At 39.5% G+C, this 16,988-nt stretch overlaps 1 protein-coding gene across 1 annotated transcript; it reads right to left on the reverse strand.

Annotated features, from left to right (window-relative positions):
- Window positions 1–269: 269 nt before the first annotated feature.
- LTA4H (leukotriene A4 hydrolase) lies at window positions 270–15,200 on the reverse strand. The gene is made up of 19 exons (XM_082775515.1): window positions 15,019–15,200; window positions 14,142–14,272; window positions 11,952–12,072; window positions 11,411–11,479; window positions 10,520–10,624; window positions 9,193–9,245; window positions 8,486–8,558; window positions 8,023–8,163; window positions 7,759–7,782; window positions 6,687–6,757; window positions 6,457–6,568; window positions 5,380–5,524; window positions 5,102–5,205; window positions 4,693–4,763; window positions 4,063–4,117; window positions 3,083–3,178; window positions 2,461–2,543; window positions 1,105–1,209; window positions 270–796 (listed from the first exon to the last, which is right to left on the reverse strand). Exons 1-19 carry the CDS (start codon window positions 15,169–15,171, stop codon window positions 676–678), a joined length of 1,833 nt encoding a protein of 610 aa, XP_082631641.1. The 5' UTR covers window positions 15,172–15,200; the 3' UTR covers window positions 270–675.
- Between the last annotated feature and the right edge of the window lie 1,788 nt (window positions 15,201–16,988).

The raw sequence follows: 16,988 nt of genomic DNA on the forward strand, positions 1-16,988 counted from the left end.
CCAGGGGAGGTTCAGGTTGGAGATGAGGAGACATTTCTACTCAGAAAGAGCAGTCAGGCACTGGAGGGGAGGTGGTGGAGTCACTGTCCCTGGGGGTGTTTCAGGAAAGGGTAGACGTGATGCTTAGGGACACAGTTTAGTGGGCAGTAGTGGTGGTATTGGACAATTGGACCACATGATCATGGAGGTAGGTAATTTCCAACCTTAATGATCCTATAATTCTATTATTCTGACACTTTTTGTACAGATCAACACACAGACAAGCAGACTGAGCAATAAAAAGATTTATTTTTCAGTTGTCAGATACTTGAAGTTATTTTCATATTACTGTGAAAAAAAAAAGAAAGCTATGCACAAAGAGTTATGCCATCCACCAGTTAATTTTCCATGTTTTTAAATTCCATGATTCACTACATCTTATACAGCTTCTTTGCATGTTCCATGAATTGCTTGTAAGAAAACCGTTCTCCCAGTTCCAGAGATTTAGTGATTTTGCAGTAATACTTGGGAGGTACAAAATAGAAAGTACCAAATTTGATTCAGAAAGTTCATTTTAAGCTAAATTAGTACCAAAGCAGCAGATCATTTATGGCATAATCAAGCACACATATGAATGGTTTGCAGTATCAGTCTTTTTTCAGCAACTAGAAAATTTCAAAGCAATCAATAAATTTGTCACTGATCCTGTTTCAAGTCTTTGCCCACAAGCATTGATGTGACCGGGTGCATACAGGCTCTGTGCTCTAGGAATGTCTTGACAGTCAGATCTCGAGACTTGTCAAAATTGTAGAGATCCCTGAAAAAACAAAACAAAAAGCACAGCGTTACAAAAAAAGAATCCGTGAAAAAACAGTATAATGCAGATTTTTCTCAAAGTTTTACTTTTATCTTGACAGCCTCACATTAAGAGACATATTGAGAAACTAGTGTTTCCTCTCTTAAAAAGTCAGCAAGTGGAACGTGACTCTGAAGATAAGCTTGTTGGCAGTATATAGAAAATCATTTTATCACTATAAAATATAACAACACAGTGTCAAGACATATATTCCATTATACTAAAAATGCCAACATTGTTAGCTCCTACAATTTGGAGATTACTTTTACCTGAACAAGGGCCGAGTAAACTTCATCCTCCCTTGATCTGTTGCCATTTTTAGAGCCAGAGGAATAGCTTCTTCCCACTTGGACTGGATACAGAGGCGTAGCCATCTGAAAAAAAAAAAAAAAAGAAAATGTTATTTTTCATTTGCAGTTGTCTTATGATTCTGTTTCCATAAATGCCATAGACAGTGCTGTGTGCTCATGGACTAGAATTTCAGCATATATAAAATACTAACATAAGTGCAATATAAAATATTTAGTGTCTGAGTGGCAGGTTACAAAGTGGACTTTCTCATAAAACACAAAAAAAAAGTTTCCAAGTTTCTCCAAAATTGTCTTTTTACTGTGGCTATACATATATTTTGTTTATGTTAGAGTAGCATCCGGTTGCATCACTCAGAGCCGAATTATAAAGTACTTTCCACATTTGACCAAGTTACCAAAAAACTTGAAGAAAAACACAAACAAAACCTCATCAGGTTTTGTTTTAAAAATATAAGAAAATACTCTTTCAAGAAACAAGAACTATACTGTATGCTTAAAAACATTTAGTTTTGTTAATGATAAGGAATGAAGAACTCTAATTTAGCAATAAGGGAGAATAACTATCACTACCACAAATGTACCCAAGTATGTAACAATAGCAAAGTATGTAATTCTTCTAAATATTTGTGAAGATTACTTTTGTTCCCAAACAAACAAACAAAAAAATTTTAAAAAAGTATTTATTTTTAAACACATGGCCTGTTGTAACAATGCACATACAAAAAAGTTAGGATGGCATAAAAAATCAAGCCCTGTAGCAGAAGGCTTTCCCTATTTGTTTAGAGACTTCTCTTGATATGTGCTTATTTTGAAGAGACAAAAGCTTTGTAATAGCAGGCATTAAAATGTGACAAAAAAGAGTTGTGTTGGAAAATAAACACAAAACAAGCAAACAAAAACAAACACACACACACCAGCACATCAACAGAACTCATTAGGCCAGCCCGAAAGATCTAGTCCTGACTGACAAATTGAAAGATTTTTCAATATCTTTGAGTCAAAGAGAGGCTCATTAGTGTATTATCCAATACCACCCCCAAAATAAGTTATCATGTCATCAGGCTCCTTTGCAAGCATGACAGATGTGAATAAAGCACAGCTAATCCACTGCTCCCTTCCTGTTGTTCTACTAGACTATATTTACCCAATTTATAAGTAACAATACTGCTCTGGTAAGCAGGTTTACACATACACATAAATAGTAATGACTGCATCAGAGCTATAAAACAGTATAGCTCAGATCATTTCTGAGGCAGGACAGTTTGTTTTATGGAAGCATTTAAAGTGAGAAAAAATGTCCATACTAGAACAAACCTGAATCGTATTTCAGAATTAGTTATAGCATTGAAGTCATATACTTGCTGCATTCGTTTAACATGTGACACTGGAAGAGGAGCCTAAAAAAAGGAAATTGCATAGTCAGAAATAAGACAGAGGCATGCCTCATTCCACACACTCCAAAAATAAACAGGTTCATTTAAGAAGATTGATGCTACAAAGGATTTAAAAGCTTACCATGATAAATATTTGAATTTGCTCCCTTCACCTCTTCAGAACATTAGAGAAGGGGCAAGGAATAAGTGCAATGGTTAGCAAATTCCCACATCCAGTACTACCAAAACGTACAAATCTTGAACTAATTTCATTCTGTTTCATTTACAGCATTTATAGCTCATTTGCAGGTCGCAAACACCACATACAGACAAATTCAAGCACCTTCTAGTTTTGTTTTTATTTTTCAATCCACAATAGTTCACATGTTGTTCATCAGCTGAAGGACCAAAAGGTAAGTAGGGCTGATGCTTTTAGAGACTATGTATGGTTAGAGCAGGTTATTTTAGCAAGACTTAAGAGAACATTTAATTCCAAAGAACATTTGGTCTTCTGTGCCTGCTTTTGTGATACAAGAATCAGGTTACCACAGGCATGCTTTTACCTCCAGCAGCAACTGTCCCAGGAACTCGATCAGCTGATGAGATGACATTCCCTTCAGGTCTGCCGAGCTGAATGAGCCCAAATCACTCTCTTTTGCCTAAAAGAGAATGGTTTACTTAAGTTTCTAATAGGTATTTTAAAGCACAAACAGATGTAACTTTGTTTCAACATCTGCATTTCCTTTTGCTCTATTTCCCATAAAAACACATCAATTTGTATCTGCACAGTAGATACTACAAGATTCTACTGGTAGGAGGTAAGCCATTGTCTGACACTTGGTATTTCCTTACTTTCACTTCTACTTGTTTTCTCTCCACTGATCTTTCTGTCTCCCCTATCTTTCTATTAAAGTCACATGAAAATCAAATACTTTGTTTTCTCAGTGTAAAATTTTATAGAAAAAGTTAAAGACAATATACAAGTAGAGTGAAAAGCCACAAGGCCAACAAAAGGAAGGTACATTGAATCCTTTGTTAGTTGTATGAGTTTAATGGTAAAAATTATGAGATAATTGTATGGTTATTAGGTATTTATTACAATTTATGCATTTTAAGTTTTGATGAGAAATACTTCCTAGCCCTAGTGTAATGTAGAGGTATTATTGCTATATAATCAGTAACATAGAGATACCTCTTTTTATGTTTCTCATCAAGCCATAATAACAGGGTTTCAAAAAGAACATTCCCAGTTTGGTTGTTACATACACGTAACACAAAGCTGGCTGTGTGCCTTGGGAAAAAAAAAAAAAAAAAAAAAAAAAAAAGTACTGCACTTCATGTACAGAAGTTGTAGTAAGTCCACAGACTCCATGATGAAAGGCTAGTATACAGAATGCAAAATCCCTGGCAGCAATACTATCACCATAATAAATGCATTCTCTCTCAGCAAATGATAGATTCCAGAAGAGAATGACTCACTTTGTGTACAGAAAATTAGCTTTTCAAGACACAGAGATATTAGCAGAATTCTTGAACCACTCACTTTGATCCATCTTTGGCTCAAGGCAACGCAGGCATTTGCTAGTGTCATATCATATCTGTCAGAGATTAAAAACAAAGGATCACACTTTGGAAACACAAAACGCTTCTGTAATGTTTTTACAAGAACGCTTAGAAATTGTTTTCAAATGTCTCCACTTCTGTTCATTGTAGGCTCCAACTCAATATGGCAATATAATTCACAAACGTTCAGTTATCATGAAATGTATTTTAGTTTTAGTTACAAGCATCTTGTGCATAGGTGACACTATACATTGATCTCACACACCTCTATAATGATTGGTATTTCCAAGTATATTGAACATATATTACAGTAATGCTCTCTTTTCACTTAGATGTTGTAACAGACTATTAAGGGAAAAAAATATACCTTTCCTGGCAAATTTCAAAGTAAAATGAATTTTCACCAGCAAAGCAAACAAACAAACAAAAAAACGTAACAGCAACACTTTGTTCTATATAAACATCTATTTTTACATAGTGCAAGGACATTTTCTAATAAAAGGTTTATGGGAAGACTTCTACTCTGTTTACAAACTGCTTCATGACTGTTTGAAAAATCACGTGCAATCTGAACAAGAGAAACATATTATAAACAAACAAAAATGCTTACGTGGGCTTCACCGGTGGCATTCCTGGAGCGTGCATCCAAGAGTTCCAGTCAACTTTATCAAGAATATCTACCTACAAGCGACACAAATTCTGACTGGATTTAGAGTGTTATTTTTAGACAAAAGCATACCCTATGAAGTCTAGTTTCAGTCTGACTTTCCCCCCCTCTAATATCCCTCTAACTTGGAGAATCTTATACACAGTACTTCAGAACAAGACATAACAGAAATAAAATACCTCTAGGAAAAAAAAAAGCATCATAATGCAAACCCATCTTTGTAAGATTCCAGACTGCATCGCATTAAGATCAAGATAAAGAGGAGAAAGAAGAAGAACTGGTCCTTAAAGAAGGTAATTCCTGAATTATATCATAGTTTTATATAATTGAAAGGTTTTAAACACAATCCAACCTTATCCTTGAAGTAGGAGTACAAGAACTTCTTCCACTCATCAGTTCCTACGCTCTTATAAGCGAACTGCTGAATGTAAGCCTTCAAGAAGCCCATGAAGACATCTAACAATTAGAAAGAACAAACAATCGTTTCAACATTTGAAATTAAAATGGAATATAAATATAAATATAAATATAAATATAAATATAAATATAAATATAAATATAAATATAAATATAAATATAAATATAAATATAAATATAAATATACACATTTTAAGTCTGACCAACACCTACCTGGTCCTCCAAGAAGTTGCTCAAGGTGAAAAAGCAAAGCAAAGCCTTTCTCATATGGAACAGATGAATAGGCTGCATCAAGATCAATGTCACTCAGATCAGGGACGAGGTTAGTTATGGGATTTGTATCTCCAAGAGTTTTTATCTGTGACAAAGATAAAAGAAAATACATGAATCTAGAAAGACTAACATTTTTGCAAGTCACCACTAATCCTATTTCTACGGGTATCATCAATCCAAGATAGAGATCACCTCATCATCCCAAAGTAGTTAATTACAGTCACATTTGTTGCAGTCATGAGCACCTGGTAAAATATTTATCCCTTTCTTAACAAACTACTGAACAAATTACTCACTCTAAATATGTGGTATAAAAAAAAAAAAAAACAGTAAGGAAACAATAAAATATGCAAACTGCATCACCAAACACAGTGAGAAGGAGCTATGTTATCACAGACAAGAAATCTGAAAACTGAAGTTTAACTATGGTATCTAACCATGAAACTAAACAACCCTCTTGGACAACAACAGATCTGGAATACTCTCAGTTATAACTCAGCATGCAGGAAAAAATAAATCCATTATTTGCATTTGGCACTGGCAATTCTGCACTTTTGCTCGCAGATAAGCTGGTGGCACTAAGGGACATAGTTTAGTGATGGGGCTTGGCAGGTTGGGTTGACGGTTGGATTGTATGACCCTGAAGGTCTTTTCCAACTTAAACGATTCCATGACTCTACAATTTTGACAAACTTTCAGCTGCCAATTAGTATGCTAACAGATAACAATATTACAGTTTTAATACTACAGTTTAGCCACATCAGTAACAACCAAGAGAGCCTGGAAAGATGTCCACCCTTACAGAACAGCTTGAAATGTTTCAAAATGCTTAACCTATTCTCTAAGCATATTAAGCATTAGGAAGACAACATACACCTTGTAATCAACGTCGTGCACCTCTAGTAAGAAGGCGTTAGGAAAGCTGACTAGATAAGTCTTATTTGTGGGAAACGTGAAATCAATTTTAATTTAGGTATATACCTAAAACAAAGTTGTCAAAACTTTTAACATACTCACTGTATTTTGCAGTTCTCTCCAACCACCAAGGGCTTCAAAGTGCCTGAACTGCTCACCAAACAACCGACCACCAATCCTGCGTTCCAGATATACAGTATGTCCCTCATTCAGCCTGGAAATACATTGATAATGTCAGCACTGGTAGGACAGCAAAACTCATTTCATTGGTCTTTTTATAGATCATTTTTAATACATGGTTTGCATTACATTGCATTGAATATCATACCTACCAGAAGTGCTCCCATGTTTTGTTTGTTACCAAGTTTCCTGTCCAGCTATGAGAGATTTCATGGGCAATAACCTAAAACGCAGAAAAACAGTGACAGTCTTACTGTTTAGACTCCTCTTGAAAACAAATCATCAAATCCTTATAGAAAGGAAAAATCCGAGCAGGATTACTGCACTGTGTTCACAAAGCCAACTGATATTGTATATACTGGATCTGTAAACTTATCCATATAAATATTATTTAAAGGACTAACAATGCCTTTGAATGAACCTTCTCCGGAAATAATTTGAATTTGTAGCTTGCAAGTCCTAGAGCCACACTGATCAACAAAAATAATTCCTCTGATAGTACCATGAAGGCACTCGTTTATGAAGTTGTATTACAGAACATTGGACACATGGCAAGCCATGAACTAGTATTACTTTCCCACAAAAGCAAACAATGCAGGGCTGGGATATTCTAAAATAGCAAACAGAAAGCAGGATAGTGATGCAAAATGTACCCATGTCTAATATTTTAGTTTTCTTGCAAGAAACATCATATAGGGAATCATATTCACTTTTTAAGCAGTATATCAGTCTGGTAAGAGAGACTTAAAGAGATAAAACAGCATCCAGAGTACTCAGCTTCCCAGACAAAATAAGAATTTATTCACGTCGTTCTCACAATTTCCACTTTAATGTACCCAATGCGAGTTCCAGTAGGTAGATAGGTATATAGAGAAAGAAACTTCCTACAAACAATTCAGATGAAATCAATATGGTTGTGATTTTAAGCATACAGGACAAGAAGACTGCAACTGAGCAGCAGACTTCAGTCAGTCCCCTATGTATACAGTCATGTTATTTTCATCTGTTTGTTTCATAAGTGAATGTATAAAAAATGGATATATCTCCAATTTCTCTAGGGTTTACTTATAACTAAAACTCACTTTGTAAGACTTCTTGAATCACTGCATTAGCTTTTAATTCCCCCAACGAACAAGAGACTAAGTTTGCAGATATCCATTACAAAGCTAAGATGCAAATTCAACCTATGTTCTGCTTGAAGACATGAACTTATTGTGCACTTACATTTGATAGAGATCGATCACCTGCCTAAAAACAAAACAAAAAAAAAGTCAAGGTAAGACAAGGTAGTTGTCAGTTCAAGTAAAACTCAATATACACCACTTACTGCAGTTCCATGCATGATCCCTAAACTCCAAAGGGGACAGAAAAATTTACAGTTCTCGGGAGGGGGGAGGGGGAAGATTAGCAGTCTGTAAATTAACATCCATCACTTGACGGATGAGCAAGCTCTAAGGAAAAGCTGAATTTTGTCAGTGTTACACTTACCAATAGCGTTGGAGTCACAAAAGTAAGACAAGGGTTCTCCATGCCACCATAAGGAAAAGAAGGTGGTAAGACTAACAAGTCATACTGTCCCCACACATAGGGTCCTGCTAAATCTTCTGCTGTTTGCAGCATAGCTTCAGTCTGAAACAAGAATTCCCGTTAGTTTCTAATACGATTTCTGACTACAAACACTACACAAGTTATAAGCTACTGACCCCACACTTCATTCTCTTTGACCTTGGGAAGCCCCACATGTAAAATGAGCACAATGCTGCACATCAATACTTTTGTTCAGTAAGAGTTTTGTGCTGTGCTGGAAGAGAGCAGCATTTTTTGTGGTGGAAAGCAGAAAAAGGAGGACTACGGATGAACAAATCTGGACAAAACCTGAAGCTGGAGCCAGTTCCTTTTCCATTACCATGTAAAACAAATAGTTGACAAAACAGTTCTGTTAATTACCTACCTCAGCAAATTCATAGGCTGACTTATCCACTAACTCCTTTTCAGCCCACACCAGTGTCCTTGGACCAATCTGCCTGTTGAAAGTGAAAATGCCAGCAAGACACGATGAATGGGAAATCATTCCATGGGAAGCTAACACGGACAGCATACATTTAATGTGCTCATAAGAAACCCATGATGCTGAAGAAACTTGTTACAATCTCCCTCTCCATTGGTAAAGTGACACTAGAAGAAGCTTTAGAAAACAAACAAGCCATAAATATCCACTGCTCAGGACAAATAAATGGGCAACACATTTACAGATTGTAAGATGCTGTAAGCCCTATTAAACAAGCATTATTATGGGCTAGCTTAACACGTTCTTGTGCAGACAAGCAATGAGGCTGAAAATTTCATTTTCTCCCTTTTGTACATAATCAGGCCTATCTGTTACCAGAGGAAAAAGATACTACTATTCCTTCAGCTTAAAATGCCCTTAGGAGATTTCAATCAACTCCAAAGTCTTCAGAGTATTTCTTTATCTTACAGCAAAAGTATATTCAATAGAAAAACGATGCAAGAGTGAATCAAGATGCATATGGTTTGATACAAAGATTTCACAAGACAGTAATAAATTCAGCAAGGTGCAGCACTGTAGAACAAATTAAATACTCTGAAGATTTTTTTAAAAAGCAATTATTATTATTTACTTTATATTGATTCACTCACCTGCTTTCTAAAGCTCCTACCACTAAAGCAATCAAGTAGCAAGGTATGGGAACCTAAATATGAACACGAAAAAAAGACTTATTGTAAAGTGAGCTATCAATATCATTGATTCAAAGAAAAACAAAGTTATGTAAACAAAGAAGAATGTACATTTCTCCACAGCTTTCTGTCTTCCATTATGATAAAGGCATTTTTCCCCCAAATGATATTCCTTTATCTGAAAGTACCTGTTTCATTGATCTTTCAGGTAAAGGCCACAAACTTTTAAATACCATTTCTGCTTGAAAAGAAAAATCCTGTAGCTGTAGCATAGCACAGGACCAGGTTTGGTTACTGTTCAAAAGAAAATTAGTTTCCCAAACTAATTCCAGTGTTACTAAATTTTATGGAAGCAGATAACATGCAACAGACATCTGACAAACTAGACCAAGAGTTGCAAAGGTTTTTGGCTCTACAGAGCAGGTACCGTATTGAAGAGCTCCCAGATAAGGCGAACACTTTTTTCTTTTTTCCTCTCCTCTCCCCTCTCTCAAGTTTCACCATGCAGCCAAATCAACCCAACAGCTTCTGCAGTTGAGGCTCCACTCCTCTCTCCAGCCCCTCTCCCCAGCCACTCAAGTCTGTCCATCCATCCTTCCACGCACTTATTCAGACTCTCCAGTAGTCCAGATCAACTTACTAAGGTTTTTCATTTTTTTCTGCCGGTTCAGCAAAATGAACTAAGCTCACTAAGAGATCCCATACACACCAGAGCTGTAACCCCAAAAGCAAAGAACAAAAAAGCCAGGAGAGTAAATTGAGACTGCCACTGTAGGAACACTGGAATCATTAAACTAGCTGCACCACTTAATGAAACTTCATTCTAAAAACAGTCATTTTTTAATTAGCTAGAGACACTTCCCATAAAAGCCAAAGTTTTCACCTTTTTAATAGTCTCTGTTGTCAGAATGTGCACCGCTTCAAGTTTAATTTGATTCCAATGTTCAGCTTCACTGCAAAAATCTTGGTAAGCTTAAAATTCGCAGGATCTGGTTTTCAAAATTCACTCCCATGCTATTAAATCCCACCCATTAGTTCCCAAGAATCAATGCAGGCAGAGGTGTTTCCACAGTACTAGCTTTCAGCGTATTAAACATTTCCAAAAAAATCATCAGGCTTTTCTGGGAATTCCAGATAACCAGGAAACATCACCAACACCTACTGGATCGAACCTATTATCCGTCACTTGATTTACTGGTGATGTCAAAAACATATCTGAACTGGCTGTAAACTGCAAGAGTTAGGAAAAAAGACTTTAGGAACCCCTCTACTAGCCTGTAGCACTCACATCCTGCCTGAAACGGTATATCTTCCGACTGCTGTCCTCTGGGTCAGGCATTTCTCCATCGCGATTGGCACTCATAAGAGCCACCAGCTCTTTAGGAACAGATACCTGAAAGAAGGTTGTGCAACCATGAGGAACTCAGTTGGCATATGGGAGTATATAATATACTACAAGCAGCTAGAGCAAAAGAATAGCCCTGATTTGTTCTATCTGAAAATTTTCCCCTTCAGGTAGAATATGCCGTATAGAAAATATTGACTTAGGACAATAGTTAATTAACCAAAAGGACCACCTCTGACAAACATTCAAAGTTTCACTTTCTTTAAACTACTAATCATCACAATGCACATCTGTCTTTGTGCTTCTTTAAAACAATTGGACTACTTATGACAACTCTGCAAAGGTGCCCCAACTCTGTACCAGAAAGTATTAGATACTTTCTAATACTTGATACTTTCTAAAAATACTTGAAGCAACTTCAAGTATTTTTACTTTGCAACGCTTTGTTGTTTGACTGTCAGACCTTCCTGGTTTAAGACTGTATTTTTTCCTACTGCAGAACTTTTTTTCTTTTAGACATAAAGATACATGTGAATGAAAAAGAGATGATGCCTAAAGAAGTGCTAAAGAGAAGATAAGCACATTTTTGGCTCTTGCAGTAAGCTAAAAGTCATAGAACCATAGAATATCCCGAGTTGGAGGGGACCCATAAGGATCATCAAGTCCAACTCCTGGCACCACACAGGTCTACCCAAAAGTTTAGACCATGTGGCTAAGCGCACAGTCCAATATTCTCTGTTTTTATTTGAGGCCATATGCTAGCAGCTACAAAAATAAAATCATTCATTGTAGTGAGGGCATTTATTTAGGCACACATGACTTAGATTCATCTACCTCTGCATAGTATGTTAGCTTCACAGCTGGTGTATCTTGGCAAGGAAGGATGGCTCTGCAATGGGTAGCCTAGAAGAAAAAACATAAAATGTAGCATTCTTTCTTACACAAAGGATTACAAATAAACCAGTATTATATCGGAAACCTATACAGTTCCTGCAGTGAATTCATTATCCACAAACCAATACTTCCTGTCATTTATAGCTTACACTAGTCTTATACTGAAAGATTTTTCTAAAGAAAAATCGTTAGGTAAGACATCATTAATCACACACGCTGATTGCGAAGGACTAGATGTTCTTCAGCAAGAATACTGGAGAAGGTAAAGCAGTTCTGGACCTATTAAACTGCAAACATAAAATCTCAGCAATGTTCTGATTTTAGTGTTTCTGTTTAGGGCCTTTGACACACACAATTAGAAGTTACAGGTTACTGTACACGTCCCATACTAGCCTTCCCCTCCTGATTAGAAACTGTGGGAATTGACATGTAAACAACAACTGTGATATGTAAACAACTTAGAAAAATTAGTCAACTCAACCTGGCACTGGCTGAAGAGAAACGGGTGTTTCTTTCCAGAAGTTTGCTCTGGTGTAAACCATTGAAGAGCTGAAGACTGTGGAGAGCTTTCAAAAGAAATTTCGATAATTGCTTCTTGTCCCCTGTACAATAAAGAATACAGTCAGAGAGTTTTGACAGGACTTGTGATCACTCCTGGCATTCCTTTACAAAGCTTGCTAGAAAATGTGTCTGCAGTGCTGTCTCAGGAGCACTGATAATGCAAACAAATAGCACATTACTGCAGCTTCTCCCAGTTATGATTATAAAAAATAGCTGGTTTAGTTCAATTTTGATGTCACAAGGACACTTCCATTATTGTTTTTACTAACCAGCATTTTCTCCTCTTTTACAGTTCAAGGAGAACATGGACTTTTTCTTTAAATTATTTGGACAACCTAAGTTCACACAGTTTTCCCACAACTATCTAATGACATATCTAATGAAGTATAAAATCTCAACTCAATAAGCAAATAAAAAAGCATATATTACATGCCATAACAACATAGTATTTGCACATTGTTTAAATCAAAATAATTAAATTGTGCAGTTGATATTTGATTCTGCAGAAGTGATCCTTAAGAAGAAAAAAATACTATAAATAATAATTACTAGAAAACCCTATGAGCAGTAAGGTTAATGAGAAAAAAAGTTTAAATTTAATTTAAGGCTTAAGGACTTAAGTCAAATTTAACAGCTCTGTGCTAGATCAGCATCAGCTTGCTATCAAGAGAAAACAAAACAAAAAAAAAGTTAATTCTCTTGTTTTTTGTTTGTTTTTTAAAGCAAAACAAAACCATGACCAACAGCAAAAGCAGGTAGAAGTACTTGTTTCTATTATCTGAAAGCTCCGTGTATACATGCATTTCTCTCGAATTAATAATCAAATCATAAATCAGAACAAACTCCAGCAATCAAAGCTGTTAGACACTAGATAAGTCGACCAAGTATACATATCTCGTTTATAACAGCCATTCCAAAGTACATATTTGACAGCAAAAGAAAAAACAATTTGTATTACCATAAGGCACACATGGTTACTGAACAGTCAGACTTCCAGTTGTAACTCTTAACCTTTCCTATCACTGTTCTATTTCAATTTATATGGAAGACTGTAACATGTGATAAGATTACAAATTCTTACAACCAAGACTAAAAACTATTTGTAGGTGTTTTTTCTTAGAAGAAGAAAGTCTGGTGATTAAAATAATCTGAAAGTTTTTTTTCAGATCTGAAAAATCTGAAAAGAAACAATTCCCTATGTCTCTGCTGCCTGTTTGTCCAAGGCATTCATTCATTCAATTTCACATCAAACCACCAGAACTCTCCGAGAAGGGACCGATCTTTTATGACAGTTTTTTTTCTTCCACTTCACTTATGTTTGTGAACTGCACTAATTCACAGAGTGAAAAAAAAATTTAGAGTCAAAGATGAATTTGTAGGGATGGTAACCAGTTTTGAAAATGAAATGATAAGAAACAACTTACAATTTTATTCAAGAAGGGAACCTCCTTATACAATCAGCACTTTCAGCTTTAGCACATGAGATGATACAGAGTTGTAGCATACAACTCAAACTGTCAAAAATGTATCATACTTTTGCAACAATTTTCTATTTCATGCAATTTAAAAGAGGTAAATTACCATTCTCCATGGTGTTGCCAAAATTCAAGTTCCTCTTTTTAGGGTATTTGGGTTAGGCAATACACTAAAGCTCGTATTACTTGAAAACATATTCCCAGATAATTGTAGGGGTAACCTGCACTTCTACAGTAATGCAGGATCAGTCAGTAACAGGGTCAGGAACTCCACATGCTCCACACTGGGGCAATTCCAAACAAGATCTAACTCTGGCAGGTGAAGGACATTAACGATAAGAAGTGCTGGAACAACTGTGAAACAGCTCACATTGTTTCACTGCTTATTTTACCAAGCCACTCTGTACGTTTATAACATAGAGACCTGGACACAGGTACAGACTCCCAAAGCTTTGCCTGTCTCACAAAGGCCAAATATTAATTTTGTCTACAACATCATAGAACGTATACATTTGACACCTTAATTTACAAGTCCCTTTGAAAGCTTTACACAAAGACCTTGCAAGCAGGAAAGCAGCTTATATAGCACAGCTTGGAAAGCATCTCAAAGAACAGGCAAATGTGTAAACATATACCTTCTTAGCTCAAAAGGAAGCGTGATTTCCAAGGGGGTCCCCTTGAACTTATGTTTTTCTCCAAAAGCAAATTTTGCATCCTGTCCATTCGCGGTCACTTTAAATACCTGGAGGTCTTTTGTATCCAAGACCTGTAACGAAGCAAATATTACCTACTTGTTAAACAGCGTTAACAATTATCACAGCGCTCCTCAAATCATAAAGACAAGTCTATCTGAAGTTAAAGGAAGATTTAAATACTTCTAGGTAAAACCAAAATGATTAAATAACCACACTGGGGATCAGCATTTTAAGACAGTAGCATGGAACTTGACAAACCAGAGGGAGAGGAAGGTGAAGGCTGATTTCTGGCTATGAACGCGCAAAAGGGGAAACGGGAGGTTACTAAGCACACTACAAAGGCGACGGAGCTCGCATGGCTGCCGTGGAATAAGGAGGAGGATACAAGGGCGCCTGCCAAGACTTCCAGCCTGGAACTGGCTGCTGTGAGTCAAGCCCTTCAGGCAAGCACCAACAAGGCAGCGTTCACATATGCATCGTGAATAAAGCTCTGGCCTTCGTTATTAACGGAAAGGGCTTTCCCAAAACACGAGTGTCAACCCCGAAAGGCTTTTATGGGGACAGCAGGGGGAAAAGCCAACCGAAGCACCGCCGCGACGCCCGGCTCCCCCCTCACCCCCAACGGCCAGAACGGCCCGGCACAGGCCGCGGCTGCAGGGGACGGCAGGGGCCGGGGCAGCGGCTGAGGGGAGCCCGAGGGGAGCCCGAGGGGAGCCTGAGGGGAACCTGAGGGCAGGCGGCGGCCCCGGCCCCGTCCCCGTCCCCTCAGCGAGGCGGCTCCGCGGTGGTCGCTCCCCGCCCCCCCCCCCGCCGTTACCAGGCAACGCAGCGCCTCGCGCTCGGCGCGCAGGGTGAAGGCGGCCGCGCCCCGCAGCGCCCGCGCGCCGAAGTCGACGCGGCAGCGCAGGTGCAGGTGGCGCGTGAGGCAGCAGGCGGGGGACGCGAAGGAGCTGGGGTCCGCCGCCGCCATCGCCCGCGCTCTGCACGCTGACCGCCGGCCGCGCGCCGCCTACCTGCGAGGGGAGGGGGGAGCAGAGGGAGGCGGTGCCGCGCGGGGACCGCTGGGAAATGTAGTTCTGCGCGCCATAGGAATCTGCGAGGGCAGCGCGGCCGGGGACTGCGCCTCCCATGGTGCAGCGCGGCGGGGGCGGGGCGCGGCGCTGGGCGCTGAGCGCGAAGAGTGATATAGCGGCTGCGCGGAGATCGACCGTTGTACAGTTCCTCGTTAGTATAGTGGTAAGTATCCCCGCCTGTCACGCGGGAGACCGGGGTTCGATTCCCCGACGGGGAGGTACAACACGTTTTACTTCTTTTCCCCTCGCCTCCAGTTTGTGAAATCGAAGCTGTTGCAAGAAAAACGTTGAAATTGTAAAATTGTACCGCAGATTTTTTTTTTTTCCCTAAAAAAAGGAAACAAAGAAGAAACCTGCAGGATCGGGGCGGTCCGGGCAGCTGGCGGTGCGGCTGCAGGATTTACAAGCTCAGCTGCGTCACTGAAAGAACACCTGGGGAAAGCACAAGCGGCTGGACAGGGGCTGTAGCCGAGCCTTCCCAAACCATTCACCTTTTGTTTCTCGCACCGAGCTGGAAAAAAGCCCAGCCCTGAGGCAGGAGCGGTGGGCACGCAGGCGGTGCGGGATGAAGTGGCGCCCACAGGCCCCTGCCAGAAGCCATGAGGCTCCTGCAGCCCCCACAGCCCCCAGCCACCCTGCCTGGCTGCCCCCCAGAGGGTAGCAAGATAAAGGCTGAGGAAAGGGGGGACATGAGGTGGAGAACCATCCCCAGAGACACTCAGGAGCTCTGCGTTACCCAGCCAGAGCTGGGGCCTGTGCTGACACAGCCAGGTAAACCCAGATGGGAGAGGAAGGCAGGCTTGGCAGGTCTCTTGCCGCCTGTATTACAGAAGGAACAAAAACTAAAGTCCATTTTGCAATTTCTGAATTTCCTTCCATGCCCACTTCCCTTTCGCGAAGTCCACACTTACGTCTTTGCAAACAGAAATATATATATATATATTTTGCTTAGTAGGCTGCTTATTTCAAAACCGAGGATGGACCATAAAATACGATATAAGAACCGTTTCATGGTTCATATGTGTTGGCATCAAGTCAGGCAATTTCAGCTGTCATAAAGCAATAATGGATTAGAAAAGCAATTCCCTTCCAAACAGAAATACGCTGACGAAGCTCTGCAGGCATGAAAAAGAGTCTTGCAAGCACTTCCATACCTGCTTAGCTGGGGTTCAGGTTTTGAGACTGGGCTGGCACAGGCAAGCTGCACAAGAGGCAAGGTTTGGCTGTGTAGGTGCAGCTTCTGCAATCCTGGTGAGCCCTGCTCTGTGTGTGTGGGCAAAGGTAGAAGGAGCAAGGAGCTCAGGGTGCTGAGTGGGTTTTTACGAGGTTGGGCCATTTCCCCCTGGAAGCGCTTTGTTCCCACCTGAGCTCCCCCAGTCAGCTCAACCAGCCTGACATGGTGGCCCCCTTTTGCCCTGCAGCGGCCTGACATCATGGAGCTGCCAGGCCCTGACAAAATGCCGCCGGCAATGCCAGCAAGCCCAGCAGGCAGCACCTCACACTGTGGGGAGGAATTTGGTGCAGTCCATGCTGGCTTCCTCAGGGCAAAGTCCAGAGGAGGCACAAGGAGAGGGAGCCCCAGCAGTGAGCCTCGCATGGTGTTTGCAGGAAAGCTTGGACTAGGTCCAGCGCTAATGAAAGCCTGAGGAACTCGCAGAAGCCTTGCCCTGATTTCTTCTTCCAAATCCTCTTGAATTATCCACAGGCAGCTCTC

This window comes from Aythya marila (genome assembly GCF_965140915.1).
Source record: "Aythya marila genome assembly, chromosome: 1".
NCBI classification, from domain to species: domain Eukaryota; kingdom Metazoa; phylum Chordata; class Aves; order Anseriformes; family Anatidae; genus Aythya; species Aythya marila.

Excerpts from the sequence above, each read along its gene's own strand:
- LTA4H (XM_082775515.1), bottom strand. The coding sequence starts at position 15,171 with ATGGCGGCGGCGGACCCCAGCTCCTTCGCGTCCCCCGCCTGCTGCCTC. Across the intron at positions 8,559-9,192 it reads GTAGGAGCTTTAGAAAGCAG|GCAGATTGGTCCAAGGACAC; the intron begins GTGAGTGAATCA and ends CACTTTCAACAG. Across the intron at positions 4,764-5,101 it reads ACTCCTACTTCAAGGATAAG|GTAGATATTCTTGATAAAGT; the intron begins GTTGGATTGTGT and ends TGTCGCTTGTAG.